The following is a 23,534-nucleotide window of genomic DNA, read 5'->3' as shown; positions in this document are numbered from 1 at the left end:
TGGACTCTGATATATCTTTGGAGCAAAAGTATGAAGCAATTTTACATTTAATTCTCTCCATGTTTCATAATTTGACAATTTTTCTTGAAGTTGAATTTTATCTCTGTAGTTTAAATAATAGTAATAATAATAGTTTTAATATTTTAAATAGCTCTAAGCAGTACAAATATTGCCGAACTTCAAGAACCTAAAGCTTGTCACGCACGGGGACCTATACTATAATATTCGGTGATAAGTGCGCTAATACCCGAAAAAATAACGCAAAAAACGGAAAACATAATACGTTGTGAAATAAAACACAAGACTACAATATAATATCGATGTATCCACCTTTGTACCTTTGCATCCACAAAAGACATGTTAAACTACAAAATCGTCTATTTTCTTTGTTTCTAAAGAAATATTACATTCAAAAAACAAAATGTTAACAAAACATATGACTACAATACGATTTAGATGTATACTCCGATCGATATATTTAATCTTTGTTATATTTAACGAATTAAAAAAGTTGGCAATATTTTTGTATACTGCACTGCAGAAGGTAGATAAGTATTTAATTTTTTCATAATTTAATGTAAGTTTGTTAATTTGCAACCGTGTTTTTGCAATTTTGAAGTCTTGTTCTGCTATAATTTTAAGATTTTTAAAATTATCGCCCCAATTATGTCTCCAACAATTTTTAGTTTGAATAGTATTTTTTTTGCGTCGTTTAAATCAGATCAGAAATTGTCGTGTATATACAACTCTTTATATATTTTTATTTCATAAAAATAGGATATCTTGGAATGCGATGACACCCGGACAACATCTGTTTTGACCTGGTTGGCCCTTTGCAGACTTGCGTCTGTTATGAAATACCATGCACTGACACCAAATTTATTAATTTTTGAAATATCCGTTGCTTGGCAGAACGAAGTTTAGTTTTTTTATGCATTACTTAGTGGTAATGTATACAAGAAAATGAATCACTTTCGTCATGATTTATTATCAATAATATTTAATCAAGTCAAATTAAGACTATTAGAAACCTAATAACTAATATGTATAAATTACAAAGCAATAACAATTACCTGTTATTATTCTTAGGAAATCTAAATAAACTTATTCCTCTTCCTGTCGCAGAGGAACATCCGTGAACCACACAAGAGTAACTAGAAATTTTAACTATTATGTATAATTATTATATAAATGCTCAAACAAACTTGTTAAGTCGAGTATTTACCATACACGCCTACGGACTATCGTAAAACAACCAGAGCGACAGAATTAGCTGGAATTAGCATGTGTTGGGAACACTTAAAGCAACCAGGTTCGCGCATGCGTCTACAAAAACAGTACACGTTTTAAGTACGGTCGTGACGCTTCTCTGTGGTTATTGTTCTCTGCTATAATATACTATGATTATTTTAAAAATCGACATGTCCGAGCGTTTTGCTTATGTGCTAAAAATAAATAAGTTAATGGGAAGGGGTAACACTTATTCCAGCGCACTGTATAATTTGGAAACACATTTATTATATTGGAACATAAATATAATGACGATTGATGTGACAATAATTTAATTTTCGATGTAGGTGTGAAGAAGGGAGGCACTCGAGCCCTTCTGGAATTCATCCGAGTCCACCCGGATGTACGAGCGGCCGGCAGCGAGGTCCACTTCTTCGACAAGAACTACGTGAGGGGCTTCCAATGGTACCGAACGCACATGCCCGCCACTCTCGAGGGACAGCTCACCATCGAGAAAACCCCATCGTACTTCATCACCAGAGAAGCCCCACATCGAGTGCAACTAATGAATCCATCCACTAAGTTACTTGTAGTCGTAAGAGATCCTGTTACCAGGGCCATATCTGATTATGCTCAAGCTATTTCGAAAAAAATTGATATGAAGCCTTTCGAGCAGTTGGTTTTCGTTAACGGATCCATAGGAAGTATCATCGATACGTCTTGGGGTCCGATCAAGCTAGGAATCTATTCGAGGTATCTGACGCGGTGGTTAAAGTTCTTCCCTCTCTCTCAGTTTCTATTCGTTAGTGGTGAAAGGCTCGTTCTGGATCCGGCCATCGAGCTGCGTCGCGTCCAGGACTTCCTGGGTCTCAAACGAGTGGTTACTGAGAAGCACTTTTATTTCAACTCCACCAAAGGTTTTCCGTGCCTATTTAAAAGCGAAGGGCATTCGGCTCCTCACTGCCTAGGTAAGACTAAAGGGCGTAGCCATCCTTACGTCAATCCCGTTGTACTACAGCGCCTCAGGGATTTCTATCGCCCGTTTAATAATCACTTTTACCAAATGACGGGAATTAATTTCGGCTGGGCTTGAAATAGGAAGATGTTATCTACTCTACTACGTTCACTCCCAAGATAAGCTCGAGATCACAGTTTCAGACACGTGTACAGGATTATATCAGCATCCAAAATAAAAGCAACTCATATTCATTTAATTTTTAAACATCTTAAAAACAAACATCGCCGGTTGTTGTAAAATAATTAGGTGACACCGATTGCCCAACATAGTGCACTAGTCTTCAAGAACTCTTTGTCAGCTATTCGATATTATTAATATTTCACGGTCGAGTCGTATCAACAATCTAAATAACAACATTTACAAGTTTATTTATAGATTCAGGAGAAGCATCGCTGATAATTCTTTTATCATTCGTTATTCGTGATTCATTATTCATCATGCACTATTTAGACCTCAAGCTCACCAGCTAGTTACTGTTGCGTTTAGAGTTGGTGAATAAATACATGTTTAACAAATAGTGTCTGCTTCATCAACCCTCATCATAGGGGGTAACTACCCCACCTAACATAGGACGTTCCTGAGGGTGGAGTACCACCATACACGTGATGGTTAGTGTGTCGTGTCGTCGCAACTTGTCATTGGTTTTTGTTATTCTAGTGTTGACTCCACTAATGAAGCTTAGCTATAACCATTGCCAATTTGTCTCTGTCTTCTGCTTTTGTTAAAATCGTCTGTGTGTTTAACCCTGTCCAGTCGCGACTGTTTTTCAGCTAGAATATATTTGTTGTCTACCAGGACCCCTTTTTCCTTCAATTTTACCCTTCATAATCAGCTGCAACAACTCGTACTTATCATTTTTAAGTATGTGCGTCAAATATGCTGTCTTTCTCCTTTTAATTTTTTTTATTTAATTTAAAAGTATTTTGCAATCTGTTGAGTGTCAACAATAAACAAAAGTAATGACATTGACTAAGGACAAGAAAGATTTTACCCACTGGCAAAATCAAAGTACAATTTTTATAAAGTTGTGTAGAAAATAATTACTTTTATAACTACATACTAACTAATTAGTTTAAAAGTTAACTCTAAATGGTAAGTCCAGTGGTTTGAACCTCTTTAACCTACGCTGTTCTTGGGAATTGTCTAGGAGGTTAAGTGCAAACTGGTTTTCATGATCCTCCAACTTGGCAATGTATGCAGCGCTACGTTTTGTGATGACTTCTTGTACCATATCCATTTTAGGGTATCGATGAATAGTTCTGTTGCTGATGTACCAAGGCGCATTAGTGATGGTTCTGAGGGTTTTTGATTGGAAGCGTTGGATGATTTCGATGTTGGAGTGACTAGCTGTTCCCCATAGTTCCAACCCATATGTCCAGATTGATATAAGTATTGCCTTATAGAGCAGCAATTTATAATCCAGAGATAGTCTTGATGAACGGCCCCTTAACCAACACATATTTTTGAATTGGAGACCTAGTTGCTTTCTCTTGGTCCAGATATGTTTTCTCCATGTGAGACTTCTGTCCAAATGAATACCAAGATATTTTACCTCGTTGGCTGATGATAATTGGTGATTGTTTAAAGTTACAGGAGGACAAGTTCCTCTTCGTGTTGTAAATGTAACATGAATAGATTTTTCTTCATTGACTTTAATTTTCCATTCCAAAAACCAATCGTGGATTCTGTCTAGATACGCTTGAAGGAGATGCGAGGCATAAATAAGGTCAGTGTGTGAGGCTAGGATTGCAATATCGTCGGCAAATGTTCCTAGCATCATTTCTTCTGTAGGTGGTCTCTCCTATAGTGGTTCCTGAAGAGTTGGAGGTATATCTGCTGTAAACAAGAGATACAAGGTAGGTCCCAGCACGCTACCCTGTGGTACGCCAGCTTTGATAGAATAGAGTTTGGAAATTGCATCTTGGTATTTAATAAAATAACACCTACCTGACAAATATGACTCAAGAAGAATGTAAAAGCTGTGCGGTAATGTCCTTTTTAGCTTGTATAGGAGGCCTTCATGCCATACCTTGTCAAATGCCTGCCTAACGTCAAGAAATGCTACTGAACAGTACCTTTTGGCCTCAAAATCAGCATTTATATGTTTTACCACTCTGTGAACTTGTTGAATTGTTGAGTGATGGGGCCGAAATTAAAACTGGTGGTCTGGAATTAGATTTTTGATCCAGGGTTCGAGTTTTTTTACTAATAGTTTTTCGAAAACTTTAGACGTGATTGGCAAGAGGCTGATTGGCCTGTACGATGTAGTTTCTTCTTGAGGTTTCCCCGGTTTTAGAATGGTTATTATCTGAGACACTTTCCATTGATCAGGAAAGTAACCTTAGTTTAATATGGCATTGAATATAAACGATATAAGTTTTATGCATTTGAGAGGTAATTCTTTCAACACTTTTCCACTGATCAAGTCGTACCCTGGAAAAAGGAGTCTCCTTTTAATGGTGGTCAAAAGTACTCTGTCTCTTCCCATTCTGTGCAACACTATTTCGTTCGTAATATGATCGATCTATGGTATTTTCAAGATTCTCCTAAAAAGCCACATCTCAAAAGCTTCCAGCTTTCTCATTAAGTCAACATTAACAGTCCAAGCGTCAGTACCATAAAGAAGGATAGGAGTGATATAACATTTTACCATCCAATATGCGATTTTCAGATTGATTTTTTTGGTTACTCAGAAATTTCCTTACCTTTGAAAAGACAGCTCTTGATTGCTCTATTGATCGAATTTCTGATTTCGGATTTCCGTAATCCAGACTTGTAAGTATTTAATTCTGTTCACTAGTTCAATATCTTCAATTTTTTATCTGGAATATTGTTATGACTTTGCCCCTCTTACTGATAACCGTGGTTTTTGTTTTTTTTTTATGGTTATTGTTACACCAAACTGTTCTCCAGTATCACAAATTGTGTTTAGTAACGTCTGCAAGTCTTTCTCACTTTCAGCAATAATGACTGTATCGTCGCCATTTTCACCATTTATCTTGATCTCTTCTGTACAAATTTCAAGTGCTTGTGTAAATAACTTGAAACAAAGAACCATAAACTACGCTCGCTAATTGAAATACCATTCGAAAATAATATTTCAACCAACCAATATAGTTATCGTTCACCCTGGCCTAGTTCAGTCTCCCAAGGTGTGTGTTCGCCTTGTCCTAATCTTAAATATGAACTATGAAAATTCAGAATGGAAGGAAACATTCTAGTAAACAAGAGATTTAAGAATGGTGTCAAGAGATCAACGACATATCCTGGTGGAGATATCGGTTCAGACCATAACCCTCTAATAGCTGACATCCAAGTGAAGCTCAAAAAAGTCGAAGAAAGCCCCAAAACACCAAAATTACATATATCAGCATCCAACAAAACGCTAATAGAAAATGACCTGAATAATCAGCTCAAGAATTCAACAAATGAAAACAATACAGAAATATGGAACACGTTTAAAGATCTTACCTGGAAAGTAATGGAAAAATATACAACAACGATGCAGAGGCACAAAAAACAACAATGGATGACTGATGAAATCCTGGAATTGATGGAGCAGAAAAGAAAACTGAAAGATAACAAAACAGAATACAAAGAAAAACAGAAACTAATTAAACAAAAAATAAAGGTAGCTAAAGAAAAATGGATGGAGGATAAATGCAAGGAATTAGAAAAGTTGAATGAAAAACATGATACGTTTAATATGTTTAAAAAAGTTAGAGAAGTAGCTGGTCTTTATCATAAAAAAACTCCACATACTATAACCGATTCATCGGGAAAAATGATAATAGACGAACACGAAATTCGAAATACCTGGTATAATTATATAAATGAACTGTATAATGATGATAGACCCGAAGAACTGGAGACTAGATGAAGGTGAAGGACCAGAAATACTAAAATCAGAAATACTACATGCTATAAAATTGGCAAAAAACAAGAAAGCCGTTGGTCCCGACAACATACCTGCAGAAATGTTAAAGCTCATAAATGAGGAAAACATTCGAACTTTTGGCAATAAATGAGGCAAACTTTTCAATGATGTTTATTCGACTAGTGATATCCCTGAAGATTGGTTAAAGTTCGAATTCATAACCCTACCAAAAAAACAAGGTCCGAAAAACTGTAGCGATTGAGGGGGTGAAAACCACCCCGGGGCAAAAGCACATATCGGCACAATATCATTGTTTTTCTTTGACTTGTTAGCTACGTGTATGCCAAATTTCATGTCAATCCAAGCGGTTCTTTAAAAGGTTTTGCAATATTTTACCGTTAAAGAACGTACTAATATACCAAAATTGGATGCAAGTGGCTCAGGACAGGAATTTGTGGGGTGAACTACGATAGGCCTACGTTCAGCAGTGGACAAGTATAGGCGGATTGATGACAGTTGCGACGTCCGCCACGCCCACCGATCGGTGTGGCCTCTAACTTATCTTGGTAATGAACGTAATATACTAACTAATTTCTTTTCTAAGAAATCGTAGAAGTATTGAGATCAGCGCCGATTCAATTCGAAAAAAGAAGTCGAATTGTTAACCTTATTGATTTACATCATCATCATTAAGGCTCTTTTTTGGGAGAGGGGACTGTTTTGTTGGACCGATAAGAGCCTACTTCGATATATGTTTTTAGTGGGTGTTATATTGTTGTTTAACTTGTTATTGCCTTTACCTCTTTAATTTAAGGGGTAAGTCCGGCAATGGTTTGTCTCATTTTAAACATTACGTCGGTTAATCAATCCCGGGCCTAACTAGTAAATCAATGGTCAAGACACTAACAATGTCTTAAGTGATTTTTTTTATTATATTTTTCACTATCAAGAACTTTCATGCATTATACCAAAATGTTCTAGTCAAAATTTTGTTGGAAGAGTTATGGTTTTTGAAATACATTGTATTATTTTTATATTCTAGTACGTCATAATTGTACAGTGAATAAGAAAGTTTCGTGAAAGTATTATTTTTTTTTTTACTCGAACAGTATCTCCAATTGATCAACTTTTGTTTAACTTATTTAAGGACAAAAAATATTAAAAAAGCGATTTTTAACGAAATTTTTCGTAGCTGTCATATTGCTGCTGATTCTAATTATTGTTAGTTTAATAGTTTTTTACATTGTTTTATTTTAGATTATTATTGAGATAATTGTGGCAACTGAGCTCTCTCGATGACAATATGGTTGTTAGCATTAAGGGGCATTAACCTGAAAATTGACAAATTATTTCAACTGACACAAATAAACGTCAAGATATGACAGTGTAGAAGCTAAATATTTTTGGGCTAAGGGAATGGGAAAACTGTTTAGTTTTGAAATTAGTTTTTAAATAAAAAAGATTTTAAAAATTAAATTAAAATTATTAACTTATTAATCATAAATTGTGTTTTTGATTTATTTTGGACAGCCTTGCTTCAAAACTCACTCATTCTGTTTGTTCTAACAGCTCTATTGTACCAAAAACTCGTACTCGAACAGAACATTCAACTAAAACAGGTTAGCGCAATTGCCACAATTCTCTCAATGTATATTCTCTATGTCCAGCTGAACGATTTACGTAGTGTATACATATTGTTCTATATACGAAATATTGTACACTTTTATGTTTGTTATACAAACTCACTCCACTTGTTTAAGTTTGTATGTGTTTCGCGTTATCTCAAAATTATTCTATAAAACGATCATTTCGATCGTTTCGAAGTCCGAAATTTTAGATCAGCTTTTTATCGGAGTTCGCAACGGTGCTCCATCTCCAGCACGCATCAATGGTGGTGGAAGCTTCTTGGTGGGAATAAGCGCGTACAAAGAGGCGGCAAGCGCTGACGATGTATATTGTTTCAATGTTCGTCTTAATGCTTCGTTGCCAATTTGTTTTTCGATATATAGTAGATTGAAATGATCGTCTAATCTAAAAGTTAGCAACTAACTCTACACGTTACCGATTTCATTGGTGATGATGCTGTAAACCATTTTTTGTGATATCTCTTATAATATCAAAAGAGTACCTACTTACCGCACTGTGTAGAATTTAGATACGGTTTAATACTAACAGTCAATTTAATAATTGTATACCTCTAGACTACAAAGAATACAGTTACGAAAGCTTTAACGAGATAGCTAGTTAGATTTACGATAATTACGCTACTTTTGAAAAGAAAGTAAATTTTGCAAAGGATGATTATGTAACCATTAGATATAGTGTTTTTTGATATCGTTTATTTGTGTGTATTAACTAAAAATCGATAGTACTTAAATATACAGTGTGCCAAAGCCAAATAGAATTAATTCATTATTTCGTTAATGAGCTATTTTGGAATAAAATCAGGAATACATTCTTCTTTTTGTGTTAATTAATTTAATTTAAAAAAAATTAGACACCCTGTATACATAATTATGTTAATGTTTATATTACTGAATAGAGATTTGCATAACCTTTCAAATAATCTAGCTAACACGACCCATATTTTCATTTAAAAAAATATCGATTACGCCATTACGCCCAGATGGATGACATCACTATGATATATAGGGTGTGCAGAAACTCTCCCGATAAATGAAGACCGGAGAGTCCTGAGCACAGATATGACACCACGCAGCTCCTGTCAAATGTCAAGTGACGTCAATACGTGACGATCCCGACATTTTTGTCATTTGTTGTTGTTTGCTTCTGCTATTTATATAACAGGTTAAACATTTGGAAAAACTGGTTGTCAGAAACGAGTTCAATTGCCTCTACAATACCTCCTTATAGAAAATAATTCTAAAAGTGACCATCATTATACAGCTATTTCTCAATTAGAACAAAATGAGATCGATACTGAAATAATCTCACAGAATGGTGAAGATGACCATAAAAGAATCGGTAGATATGGAAACAGGAAAATATAACCTAAGAAATTGTGATCAAACTAAAAAGCCTTCACACAAATTTCCACTGCAGAACAAGTTACAGATGTGATGACCAAACCTCTAACGAAAATAAGCTTCTACATTCTCTCAAAGACGGTACCATGGTACCGACCATAACACCGACGTGGTCGTTATGTATTCTTTGTCGGTACTGATGTAGATGCGAAAAACCTTTTTAATATGGGAAAGTATTGAAATTTAGTAGGTATTAATAATGTTTTTCTCATTGTATTCAGTGAATGTCATAATTACGTTAGTGTGATAATAATTTTAATGAAAACATCACTATTTTAAGTGCACATTTGCCTATTTTATCTTCAATAAATCCATAATTCACAAAAGTTTATATCCATTACTTTATCACTACGTTTTGTAAAAAGAAATTTAACATAAATAATCCGTAATTTTGTTACCAGAATGCTTCCACTCTTCATGTTATCCATAAGTTATTTCAAATTGGAGGCGCTAACTAGTCACGTATTGACGTCATGCGCAGAACCGAACGAATTTGAAACACTTTGGTGTCATATCTCATGGTCCTCAGTAAATTTAAAGATAGTTTGACAAAAGACGCTTTCCACGCATGATTTTTTGGGTATTGAAACGGATATGAGTTGCTAGGGAACGAATCTGGTGAATGCGTGATGTTCCAACAAGTTTGAGTTGATTGAAGTTTTGTGTACGGCGCAAGAGGTGACATGTGTAAAGGCAAACGGGAGATATGAGAGGAAGCAACCATATTGGTGGAATGAGAGACTTAAGCAACTGAGGACACAATGTATGGAGCGCAAGAAGTTAAGAAATGTGCATTAGGAGATTTGGAAGAGAAAGTACGGCGTTTATTAGACACCATCGCCTAAATACTGTATACAGTTACTTGTGACAATTCTGTGACAATTTACGTCGAATTGAAGTTCAAAATGTCCCAAAGGTTTAATTTTAACATTACCCTAACTGTCATAAACTATATTTTTTTAGTTAATACGCACCCTGGTTAATTATTTTTGCTCTTCAATTCGCAACAAACACAGTTTGCTCACACATTTTAATCGATTGCTTTAAAAAAAAAGTTGCGATGAAGGGTACTAAATAATTGTATTATTACCAAAGTATACTTACCAAATAGCCAAATAGAATGCATTTACAGTTTTAAATGGAAGAAGATATGTATTTGTTATTATTTACTTATCGTCTATTGAGTCTCCTCTTTATCATTTTGCTTTTAATCGATTCTGTATTATAATACAGTCTAAAAGCGTGTTGAAAAAAATTATCCCCTGTACTATAATACCTTTATTTTTATAAAATTCATAAATAGGGGAGTGCATATAGATTTTTACTTCGGAAAAAATCAAACAAGATAGAACTTTTTGTAATTTCATTAAGAAATGTTTAATAAACAACATATCAAAAAGTTCTACTCGAGAAGTGGGTGCTTCATTTTTTATTAAACAAATGAACTACGAAATTAGATGTTTTTTTAAATAACTCCGAAAATATAAATTTTAGAAAAAAACTGACTTGACCATTGAAAAATTCAGAAAATTTTACAAAAAAAACCTTATATAAAGAATTTTCTAAAATTAAATCTGTATCTTCTATAATTTCTTATTTATAACGCTAAAGTCACCCTTCTCACAAACATTGGCGCACTGTAACTAGCGTACGGCGAAGTGTACGGTTGAGTTATTTTAATGTAATTCTTTAACTGGATCAAATAAAATTTTATAAATTGAACATGAAAGAAGTATAATTAAACTATCTTATGGTTATAATAAAAAGAAATAAAATGTATGGGCATAAGTACGGTGTGGGCAGAAAATGAGCCTTACATGAATTTTGTTTAAAAATGATTTAAAAATGTGTAACTAATACAATTTTTCTTATAAAACCCTCAATTTTGCACAACTTACCTTTCAAGCATCTTACTAAATGGTGTTTTATTAAAAAAAATCTAAAAAATTTAATTCCAATGATATGACGTCTCAAAAAATGTAATTTTTGAAATCTTCGTAGTTTTATAGAATTACCACCACTTTAAGACGGTATTACTCAAGTTTGAACAAATCTATTACAGTTTTATAAGTGCTTTTTTAAAGCTTAGGATGTAATTTTTAAAATGCACTAAATTATTTTACTTTAGAGATGAAATAAACTATTTCTTTTTGAGAAAATTAATAAATATAACAAAAATGTAATACAAAAACCGAAAATTACCAGCTAAAAATATGTTTATACAAAGTGATTAAAACTTTTTTCTGTAAAACTTACCTAAAATACATTTAATAATAAGCTTCAACAATAATAAATGTTAAGCAAAAATAAATTTTTTTAGCTCTTATACAGTATGTCTGCGTAACTTGGAACCTATTGATAACTTTTTTTATTATCAGTTTTACGAAAAAAATTTATTCTTTATAAAATACTCTGCATCGTATATAATCTAAGATGCAATCATCAAATATCAAATTTAATTAATTTTATACGAGGTATGTCAAAAAATATGAATTTCACTCAAGAGTAAAGTACCGTTACATTTCACAATATCGAAAATTGTTATTAAGAAAAGTTATTTGGAATTAAAAAATTTGTTTTAGTGTTCAATTACATCCTTCTAATTAAAATATTGTGAATAATAAAGACACTTAACTCTTAAGAAAAATTCATATTTTTTACATACCTCGTATAAAATTAAAAAAGTTATCTGATGGTTGTATCTTGATTTTAGACCAGGGAGAGAATTTTATGAAGAATAACTTTTTTTCGTAAAAGTGATAATAAAATAGTTATCATAATTGTAATAAAATGATGATGAGTATCCGTAATCTGAGAAAAAATTCAAATTTTTTTTTTCGGTTAGAATGATGTAATTGTATATTTAAACATAGTTTTTAATTTCAAACAACTTTTCATAATAGCATTTTTTGATATTCTGGAATATAAAGGTACTTTACTCTATAACGAAATTCATATTTTTGACATAACTCGTATAAAATTGATAAAATTTGATATCTGATGGTTGAGTTTTAGATTTTTGACTATCCAGAGCATTTTATGAAGAATAACTGTTTTTCGTAAAATTGATAATAAAAAAGTTTTCCATGTGGTTCTTAGCTACGCAGACATACTGTATAAGAGCTTCTGTATAAGAATTTTCAAATTGCAATGCCATATTCGGATTCAGCATAATCAAAAACAAAATAGAAACATATTTGATCAAAGTAAAATGATGGATTTAACGATATTTTTAAAATTATTTAACAAAACAATTGTTATTGTTTAAACAATTAATAAACAATTAGCGGCCAAATCCGCGAGTAGAACTTTTTTACTTTAACATGTATATAAACTAACAAAAAAAGTTTTAGAAAAATATAAGCTTGTCTGAATTTTTCCGAGACAATGCATGTTTTCGTTCTAATTGCACTCCCCTAAAATCTTAATCATTTAAAACTGTGAGTGCTGCGTATAGGACGCGTTTGAGTAAATTTGGAGATATTTTATAAATATTTTTGTGTACCGTATTAGTTACTATGATTCTTGTAGTATTCTGTAAAATTTATTAATATTTATAACCAGTGGGACAGAGAAGATCAATGAAATCAGATGATCTGTTTTCACTTAAATGTTCTTCTAATTTGTTTTGTTGTTTGTTTGGGTTTATATGACTGCGGACACTAAATCCATTCGCTATTCCTCTAATTTGGTGTATATGCGCGAGTGAATGATAGTAAGGAGTACTTCAAGTACATTGCTCATCTTTGTGTTTTTTTTTTGTTAAGTGACCAGTATCATATACGTTGTTGAAAAGTGGTGTGCCTCTTGTAGCTTTAAAGTTTCACCATGCACTTCATCAGATCCTGGTGAGTTTCCATCTTTAATTCGATTAATTGCCGTAGCTACTTCTTCTTTTCTTAATTCTGGGCCGTAGGGATTGTCTATTTTAGTCGGTCTTCTTGCTATATCTTCGAATAATTTATGCATGTATTCTTTCCATCTTCCAAATTTATCTTCAATTGTAGTCAAAATCTGGCCTTCGGTGTCTACAACTATGCCTGTATTGCGTTGTTTTCTGGTATTCAGTATCTCTTTAATCTTTTTGTGCATATGGAAATCGTCATGTTTGCATTGTAGTGTTTCAATTTCCGTACATTTCTCCATCAGCCATGTTTCTTTTGCTTTTTTTATTTCCCGTGGTATATTCTTAAGCAACTTTTCCTGACATTTCTGCCTTCGCTATTCCGTCTTCAGAGATATTTCAGCTGCGATCCATTCTTGCTTCTTTTCTTTTTTTTTTTTGCTGTAAGATTTTCATGAAGAAAATATGGTAATAGATGTGTTCATTTAGTTCCACTGTTCTTATGCCGCTAGTAGTGTTTTCAACTATTTTCGCAAAATTCTTATGCTGTTTTTACTTTTTTCTGGATGTTTTTCCTCTTTTCTTTCAGTAGTTTTATATATATTTTGGGGCCTCATTTTCGTGTGGATTATTTTGAGACTTCATCTACCGTTCTAATTCCTGTGGCCACATTTTAATCTACCTTTCTCTCTTTTTTTAAGACGTCTCTTTGCTTTATCTTCATTTCTTCTCTTCACTAAAAGCAGTGGCGGCTTTTGGTGGCCGATCCACACATTTAATGACACATTATAGATTTTTTTAAATATATAAGTTAATCAGAGTTGATGATATTCGTTTCTGTGACATAAAAAAATATCTGTGAGATAATACAGACTAAATTTTATTCATTGTTTTTTAAAAGAATTCGATCGATCCGATACGTTAAGTGATCCCTGTGCGTTGTGCGTAAGAGACTTTTCAAATTAATGATCCTAGCCATACACCCGATTGCGATTGTGTGAATTCAAGGCCCGCTTCGGCAAGCCGTCCCCAGATTGACCATTTGCTTGTCCTAAGAAGCTATGGAATATTAGCCGATAGGCAACCAATTATACATTCCCTGTATTTATTTGAATGGCAAGTACGGCAGATAAACAATCTGCCGAGCGTGATCTGCAAACTGAAACAAGACACGTACCTATAGACCAGGGCGCATCTGTAAAAATATTAGTAACATTAATTTGGACGTTGAGAGGTGACTCATATTTGTATGCAGAAATTGCTTGAAAATAACTCATATAATAATATTTGAGTTATCCTCCCACTTAAAAAGGTCCCGGAACATTGTTTAAATAATCGAAATGTCAAAAAATGAAGGAAAAATTCGATTTTTTTCTTCATTTTTTGATTATAACTTTAAAAGTATTCATTTTCGAGAAAAGTTGCACTGACATAAAAGTTTTTTTTTATTAAATTTCCTACAATATAGGATTAGTTAAAATTTTTAAAAATTGTCACCCTTGTTGCAAAATAGCAATAATTGCGAAAAAATCATAAAAAACAAGTATTCGCATTTTATGTTTTTCAACCGTTTATGCTACACTAAGGACCTTCATAATTTTACCCAGAAAAAACTATATCATATAATAAAACAATTTAAGTTAATTTCATTACGATCGGTTCAATATATTTTGCAATCCAGCTTTCGCAAAAAAATTCATTTTTTCAAAATGTTGCAGAACTGAAAATAAAGCAGACAGCAAGTTGAATTTATTTTTACGTATAGAAGAATACTGTACCTTTCTTCTATATCTAAAAAAAATTCAACTTGCTATCTGCTTTATTGTCAGTACTGCAACATTTTGAAAAAATTAAATTTTTTTGCAAAAGCTGGATTGCAAAAGTATTGAATCGATCTTAATGAAATTTACAGTATGTATTGTTTTATTATATCATAAAGGTTTTCTGGTTAAAATATGAAGGTCGTAAGTGTACCATAAATGGTTGAAAAACGTAAAATGCGAATACTTATTTTTTATGTTTTTTTCGCAATTATTGCTGTTTTGCAACAAGGATGACACTTTTTAAAATTTTTAACCGATCCTATATTGTAGGAAATTTAATTACGCAACTTTTATGCCAGTGTAACTTTTCTCAGAAGTGAATACTTTGAAAGTTAAAATCAAAAAACGAAGAAAAAAATCGAAGTTTTTCTTCATTTTTTGACATTTTGATTATTTAAACAATGTTCCGGACCTTTTTGATTGGAAGGATAACTCAATTATTATTTCCAAAGAATTTTCAAAATATCTATTAGACAAGTTCATTAAAAAAAATTATCCATCATTCTTTAATCAAATAAAATAAGAAAATTGATTAACAGTTTTATATGCTGATCTATATATTTTCGGAAGGTGGAATAAGTTACAAAATATGTTTAATTTTATCTACTGCAATTCATTAGGTATAACAAACTACAAACTGTTCCCGAAATTATTAAATTATTGTGCTCAAATGTATGCATATTCTGCCTCAAATGAACGGGATTTCTCTTGTCTCAAAAGAATCAAAACGTATTGTCGAAACACCATGAAACAAGAGAGAATGTCAAGCTTGTCTCAAATGTCAACAGAAAAAAACTTTAAGAATCTCTCCAAAATAATAATAAATTTTACAATGACGTTATAACCCATTTTGCTACTTCGAAACAACATACATTGCAAAGAGTTAATTTATAAACAGGTTTAGGTTCTAAATTTATAGGAAAAAACAAAAAAAAAAAAAAACAAAAAAAAACAAAAAAAAAATTAAAAAAAAAACAAAAACCAAAAATCTATGAAATTGAAGCCTTTTAATTAGATGGCATACCTATCTGAGGAGCATACCCTGTCCCTAAAGCCACGAGCCGCCACTGACTAAAAAATTCATTGGAACACATCCATGGGACACCGTTGTTGTGAAAACAACAGTTATTTACATTAATTTGCTTTTATAAAAATATCTCTCTTGTAAATATGTTGGGACAACCTGTATTGTTAGTCCATTCTTTCACGGTTTTTGCTCTAAATTTTAAAGAACCGCTTGGATTAACATGAAATTTGGCATACGCATAGCTTACACGTCAAAGAAAAAAAGTGATATTGTGCCGATGTGTGCTTTTGCCCTGGGGGTGACTTTCACCCCCTCTTGGGGGTGAAAAAATATATGTCCAAAACAAGTCCGGAAATGGGTAAACTGACTAATTTTAAGTAACTTTTGTTCTATAGAGCTTTTTCGCCAAGTCAACACTTTTCGAGTTATTTGCGAGTGAATATGTTCATTTTTCAACAAAATAACCACATTTATACAGCGTGTCTACTTAAGTTGGAAACATATGGGAAACTTTTTTGTTATTCATTTTACGAAAAAAAGTTATTCTTTATAAAAAGTTCTGCATGCTCTAAAACCTAAGATTCAATCATCAGATATCAAATTTTGTCAATATTATACGAGGTATGTCAAAAAATATGAACTTCGTTTAAGAGTAAAGTACCTTTATTTCCCTCAATATCGAAAATTCTTATTATGAAAAGTTGTTTGGAAATAAAAACTAAGATCAATATTGCAATTACATGCTTCTTATTGGAAAAAATATTTTCCAAATTTTTGTCAAATTTATTGATGCTAACTTCGTTTTTATTTATTACACATACGATAACTCTTTTATTATTACTTTTACGAAAAAAAGATATTCTTTATAAAAAGCTCTGTATGTCCTAAGACCGAAGATGCAACCATCAGATATCACATTTTATTAATTTTATACAAGGTATGTCAAAAAATATGAATTTCACTCAAGAGTAAAGTACCTTTATTTTTCACAATATTGAAAACGGTTATTAAAAAAGTTGTTTAGAATTAAAAACTATGTTTCAATATGCAATTACATCCTTCTAATTGAAATATTGTGAAATATAAAGGTACTATAATCTTGAGCGAATTTCATATTTTTTGACACACCTCGTATAAAATTAATAAAAGTTGATATATCATGGTTGTGTCTTACATTTTAGACCATGCAAAGCTTTTTATGAAGAATAACTTTTTTTCGTAAAATGAATAATAAACGAGTTATCATATTTGTAATAATTAAAAACGATGTTGGGTATCCATAAATTTGAGAAATTTTTTTTTTTCAATTAGAAGCATATAATTGCATATCGCATCTTAGTTTTTAATTCCAAACAACTTTTTATCATAAGAATTTTCGATATTGAGAGAAATAAAGGTACTTTACCCTTGACCGAAATTCATATTTTTTTACATACCTCGTATATTATTGAGAAAATTTGATATTTGATGATTGAATCTTAGGTTTTGGGGCATGCAGAACTTTTTATAAAGAAAGCTTTTTTTCGTAAAATTAATAATAAAAAAGTTTCCCATATGTTTCCAACTTAAGTAGACACGCTGTAGACGGTTTTTCGCAAATAACTCAAAAAGTAAGTATTTTCTCGAAAAACCGTTCTTAGCAAAAATATAGCCTATAAAAAAGTAAAAAAATGGTGTACGCGTTAGGTCTCTGGATCTCGTAGAACCAGAGTTATAGCCAATGAAAAATATATTCATATTCACCAAATTTCAAATAGAATATTTCGACGTGAAATATCCAAAAAATTAAGCACTTTTTGGGGAAAGCCCAATATAACTTTTTTAAAGTATTTAAAAAAAGCTTTATTTCTGTTTTTACGAAAAGTTTCTAGCATTAAATTTAAGCAAGTTACGCTCAAGATAAAGTTGGTCCCTTTTGTTTTTGCAAAAAAAAATCGGGGAGACCACCCCCTAATTATCAAAGTGCCTATTTTTGAAAAAATTTGGTTTCAAAGTAAAATTTTTAAAAATTTAGATTTTCAAGTACAGTCGACTCTCGTTAATTCGAAACTCGAGGGACTCTTAAAATATTACAAATTATTGAGTGTTTGAAACATCACATGGTTCGAAATTTGTAAGTGAAAATAAATAAATCTTCGAATTATTAAGTGTTGACAAAAGTTTAGAGGTACTTTCGTGTACATATATGTATGTACATACTCATAATGTGAATTAATCAATCTTTCGAAAGAACTGTATTATACTGGTTTGCTTCAAAGCACATTGCTGCTGCTCCGAGTGCTCAATAATTTTTTTTAAGAGAAAAAAGTGCCTGAAATGCTTTTTCATCACTTTCATTTTGTAGACAGAAGGTTTGTAAGGTATCAAATCAGGATCTTGCTTCCTTAACTGACACCTCTGCCAAAGGTTCTTATGTATCGTACTCATCTTAAGGAACGGATCTAGAAATTCATAATAGGGGGGGTCTAGACTTACTTACTGATCGTTTGAAAATAAGAGTTGACAGAAAAAAATAATAAATAATAAAAAAATGCTTATAGAGTAAATACAATAGGGGTCCATGGACCCGTTGACCCCCTCTGTATCCGCGCATCTTCATCGTTACTTTTTTCATTCGTATCTGTCGTAGATAAAATTTCGCCATCGGTTAGTGAACCTGAGACAGCAACATCTTCATCTACTTGAACAAAGTCGGAAAAACTCACACCACTGATGTCAACTAATGGTTCTATTGCTGGTCCTTCATCATCCATAAGTATTGGAAGATTTTCCTGATCTTCTTTGAAGAAACCGGACTTTTTGAAGCAGGTACAGAAAAAGAAAGTACAGAAAACTGTACTTACCACAATCTTCCCGCATCTTTCTCTCTGCAACTTTGAATTGTCGAGCGCTGGATGCCGATGAGTTTGAATTAACGCGTCGTTTTGTTATATAGCAATGATTTTTGTCGTTCGAATTACCAAGTGCATAAAAATGTATTGATTTAGTTCGAAATATAAAGAGATTTTGTAGGGAACTCGTGATAACTTTGGATTATAGAAAGGTTCGAATTATCGCAGGTTTGAATTAACGCGAGTCGACTGTATACCGTATGTATTTACCGGTATATACCGTATGTATATACCGGTTTGTATACTGTATGTAGAGATACCAAAAATCTCGAAAAACAAAAAAAGTCAGATTTGCTTTTCTGAATATCATTTATTTTTTTTGTTTTTCTGTTAGACAAAAATTGATCAAGATTTGGTGTTTCTAAATTTGCATACATTCGTGATCAGTGACTCGTTCAACCCCTTTTAACTACAGCCCTTTCATTAATAAGGACTGTGAACCGATGAAACTTACAGATCATATGAACAATATATACACGAGTCAAGAAACTTGTGAAGTCGTTACGATTAAGTTCATTTAAGATACTAATTAGGGGGTGATTTTCTCGATTTTTTACCAAAACCAAAAGGGACTAACTTTATTTTGAGCGTAACTTGTTTAATTTTGATGCTAGAAATTTTTTTTATAAAACAAAAATGAAGCTTTTTTAAACACTTTAAATAAGTTGTAATGAGTTTTCCCCGAAATGTGCTTCAATTTTGGTTATTTCACGTTAAAGTATTCCATTTGGAATTTGACGAATATGAACCTATTTTTCATTAGCTATAACTCTGCTTCTACTAAACAAAAAGACGTGATATATACACAATTTTTTTAAATTTTTTATAGGCTATATTTTTGTTAAGAATGCTTTTTCGACAAAATACTTACTATTTGAGTTATTTGCGAAAAACCGTCTAAAAGCGTGGTTATTTTGTTGAAAAAATGAACATATTCACTGCCAAATAACTCGAAAAGTATTGACTTAGTGAAAAAACTCTATAGAACAAAAGTTACTTAAAATTAGCCAGTTTACCCATTTCCTGACTTTGTTTGGACGAATATTTTTTTACCCCCAAGAGGGGGTGAAAACCACCCCCAGGGCAAAAGCACATATCGGCACAATATCACTTTTTTTCTTTGACTTGTTAGCTGTGTGTATGCCAAATTTCATGTCAATCCAAGCGGTTCTTTAAAATATAGAGGTTTTGCAATATTTTACCGTTAATTAATGGACTATGTGTTTAAAATATTTAATTCTCTGAAAAACTTGAGGAGTGTAGCGTTGTGTGTTTCATAAAATAGACATATGGCTGCATTTTTATCGTTTCGGGGTAAGCAGGTCATTTTGCCAAAGAAGTGTAACATGTGTGTGGCCCTTTTCAGGGCGAATAATGTAAACTATCAAAGATAATAATGCAGAGATTTGAATAGAATTTCAGCAGTCTCTTTCTGCTCTCAGAGGTGAACACTTTGTTCGCTTGTGCGTCTCTTTTCGCCGTAAAAATACGCTCTCCTCAATAATTAATAGATTAAAAAGACTCTTACTTTCTCTCGTTCGCTATTAAGAATATAATTTATCGTTAAGCCGCTTATTTGTTAAACTCGTTGTTTTTTTTTTGTTAATAAATGTTTTGTTCGCTGAATAACTTTATTTCTCGCTAATACTCAACCCTACTGTCGTATTAGCACCTTTAAAACCAAGCCAAATTAAATATTAGAACCAGTTCTCCTAATAGTTCACTGTTTTGCACAATCGAAGGACAATTACATTACTTTGGCGACATGCGTATGGTCCAAAAATATTTACGTACCTATGTCCAATTAGGCAAAAGGTAAAGTTAAACCCCTTTTGCCACGGTGGGGTGAGATTCAGTAAAAACTCACACCAACCGTTCTGTAAGTAAAATATAACCTTTACAGATGCCTTTACCATATTTTTAAACGCTTTTATTTAGTTCAATAGTTTGCGTCAAATTTTTAGACGTTAATTTGACTGCCTTTTCTTCAATGCAAATGAATGAAAATTTGCAGACATATGCATTCGCGGGAACAATACACGAATAATCAATAAAACAAATGTTTTTATGCTTTTTAATTGTTTAAATAAAAAAAACGATTTTAATGGAAAATGCTTAAATTCTCCTGTTTTTTACAATGTAAAAACTTGAAAGTTTTGCGGATTGTAGCTAATGATATGAACTATACATAATTTCACTTTTTACGTTAATTTTTTACGTTATGCTTCATAAATAAACAATAAAGTTTCAAATTTTTTGCCGACTCCGACTACTTTTCATGTTAGTACATCATATGCTTTATACATATTTTAATAAACATGACGGTATATTTTAATGTTTGAAAAGTGTAAGACTAAAAAGTAAAAAATAAAAAAATATGAAAAAAAGAATTTTAAGAAACGCTTTTCTTTAGTTACGAGTTACTAAAATTAAAAATATTATACAAAATCAACTAAAAGGCAAAAAATAAAAAAAATTGAAAAAATCTAACACATTCGTTAAAGAAAAGCGTGGGGCGAAAACCATTTATTCGATGAAGATGCGCCACGCTTTTCTTTGACCTATGTGTTAGATTTTTTCAATTTTTTTTTATTTTTTGCCTTTTAGTTGATTTTTTATAATATTTTTAATTGTAGTCACTCGTAACTAAAGAAAAGCGTTTCTTAAAAATTTTTTTTTCCATATTTTTTTATTAATCTTTGTATCTGTTGTTGTGAAGTAAGTACACAATTTTAAAAGTATAAAATATCTCCAAATAAAAATTCACTTAGTGCATGTATTAAGACGGTTATACTTTTGTTATATATTATTTATTTGTTGATAAAAGCAAGAAACTAAGATCATTTTAACTGATGACAGATTTGAAAGTTTCGCCAAATATCAGTCTCATATTTGGAAAACTAATAGTAAAATCTGTCTGTTTATTTAAGCCAAAAATGTGGTGATAAATTCGTTATTTCACTGTCAGTATCAACATGTTCCAAAAATTTTCCATATTTTACAAACATTTTCATTCGATTTACTCACTAAACATGTTGATTTTGACAACAAGTACTTAAAAAGAACTCTCTTGCTGATAGTGTTGTTGTAGTTTAAGCAATATGTTGTTTTTTATGTTTATATTGAATAAAAAGTATTGAAATAAATCAACTTTTTGTAAATCTTGTTTTAATGCAACCTGTTATATTAAAAACATGTTTACTGGACTGATCATCTTAAAGTACAACTATACTTGTTTTTAAATCAGGAGTAAAAAAGATAGATTCACACCTAATAATGCCAATAGAAAAATCACCAAATACATAATTGGTTGATCATGTCGGCTTTCGACGATAATCTATAAATATTAGCTTATTTATACTAATATGTCGCTAAAGAGTCCTAAAAACAACTGTTTTTTTTTTTTATATAAAAGCAGACTAATATAGTATTTTTACTACAAAAGCGATATTACGTAGATCAAAATTTTTGACGTAAGAGAACTGTCAAAACATTAGAATGTGACTTTTCATTATTGCCTTGTTTATTATAAACATGGCAATAATGAAAAGTCACATTCTAATGTTTTGACAGTTCTTTTACGTCAAAAATTTTGGCCTACGTAAAAATCATAGAGTTATATATTAGCATAGAGAGAGTGTCATTCAGAGCGAAGTGACGACACCATCTTTTTTATTTGGATAGGGCTTTTCATCGACTGTCATTTGTTTCGAGCTTCTGTCATGTGTCACATAATAGTAATATATCTACGCCATACGTCTTTGGTTTGTATCATTGGTATATACCAATAACGTATGACGTAGATATATTAATATTATGTGACACATGACAGAAGCTCGAAACAATAAATGACTGTGAATGAAAAGCCCTATTGGTGCTGTTTCACTCTTACGCATAGTAAAGCTGCTACAGTTGTCCTCCTCTTCCGTGCCTATATTCTCATTGAATGTCATCATAGATTTTCGATACAATGTGTTAGAAAGAGATGCAGCAAACCAGTCCATGAGATCTTGTCGTCAGGAAGCGCGGAAGGTAGGCTCCCTCTATGTTAATATATACCTCTATGGTAAAAATACTATATCTAAAAATTAAAAGAATATCGCAGAAAACACAAAAAATCGCCGATATAACTTAATTAGCCTATGAAATACCAATAGTGCCAAAATTTCATAAATGTCAATAGTGTCAAAATTTCATAATGGAGTAAACTTGCCTGAGGCTGGACCAATTACAAACAAGCAATATTACGACGCGGTAAATTTGAATTACTCCTCTTAGTTTAAAAACAAAGTCTTTTATAGACATCTTCAATGTGGTTTCCGGGAACTAAAATGGAACTGTTAGTCCATTCTTTCACGGTTTTTGCTCTAAATTTTAAAGAACCGCTTGGATTGACATGAAATTTGGCATACGTATATCTTACATGTCAAAGAAAAAAAGTGATATTGTGCCGATGTGTGCTTTTGCCCTGGGGGTGACTTTCACCCCCTCTTGGGGGGTGAAAAAATATATGTCCAAAATAAGTCCGGAAATGGGTAAACTGACTAATTTTAAGTAACTTTTGTTCTATAGAGCTTTATCGCCAAGTCAACACTTTTCGATTTATTTGCAAGTGAATATGTTCATTTTTCAACAAAATAACCACATTTTTAGACGGTTTTTCGCAAATAACTCAAAAAGTAAGTATTTTGTCGAAAAAAACGTTCTTAGCAAAAATATAGCCTATAAAAAAGTAAAAAATGGTGTACGCGTTAGGTCTCTAGATCTCGTAGAACCA

The 23,534-nt window shown here is 32.0% G+C and overlaps 1 protein-coding gene across 3 annotated transcripts in view; it reads left to right on the top strand.

Annotated features, from left to right (window-relative positions):
- The window catches only part of LOC114325562 (heparan sulfate glucosamine 3-O-sulfotransferase 3B1), a 56,627-nt gene that overhangs the window by 9,814 nt on the left and 23,279 nt on the right, over positions 1 to 23,534 (top strand). The window contains exon 4 of one of the 3 annotated variants that reach the window (XM_050647408.1): positions 1,578 to 2,198. The exons of 1 other annotated variant lie outside the window; for it this stretch is intronic. In XM_050647408.1, the coding sequence (XP_050503365.1) occupies positions 1,578 to 2,198 (621 nt within the window). Of the gene's footprint in view, positions 1 to 1,577; positions 21,919 to 23,534 lie in introns of those variants that run through there. One more of the 3 variants, XM_028273647.2, reaches the window with a different exon arrangement.

Source organism: Diabrotica virgifera, chromosome 3, assembly GCF_917563875.1.
Source record: "Diabrotica virgifera virgifera chromosome 3, PGI_DIABVI_V3a".
NCBI lineage: Eukaryota > Metazoa > Arthropoda > Insecta > Coleoptera > Chrysomelidae > Diabrotica > Diabrotica virgifera.
Note: the sequence above shows the minus strand (reverse complement) of the source record. Positions and strands in the feature narration are given on the sequence as shown.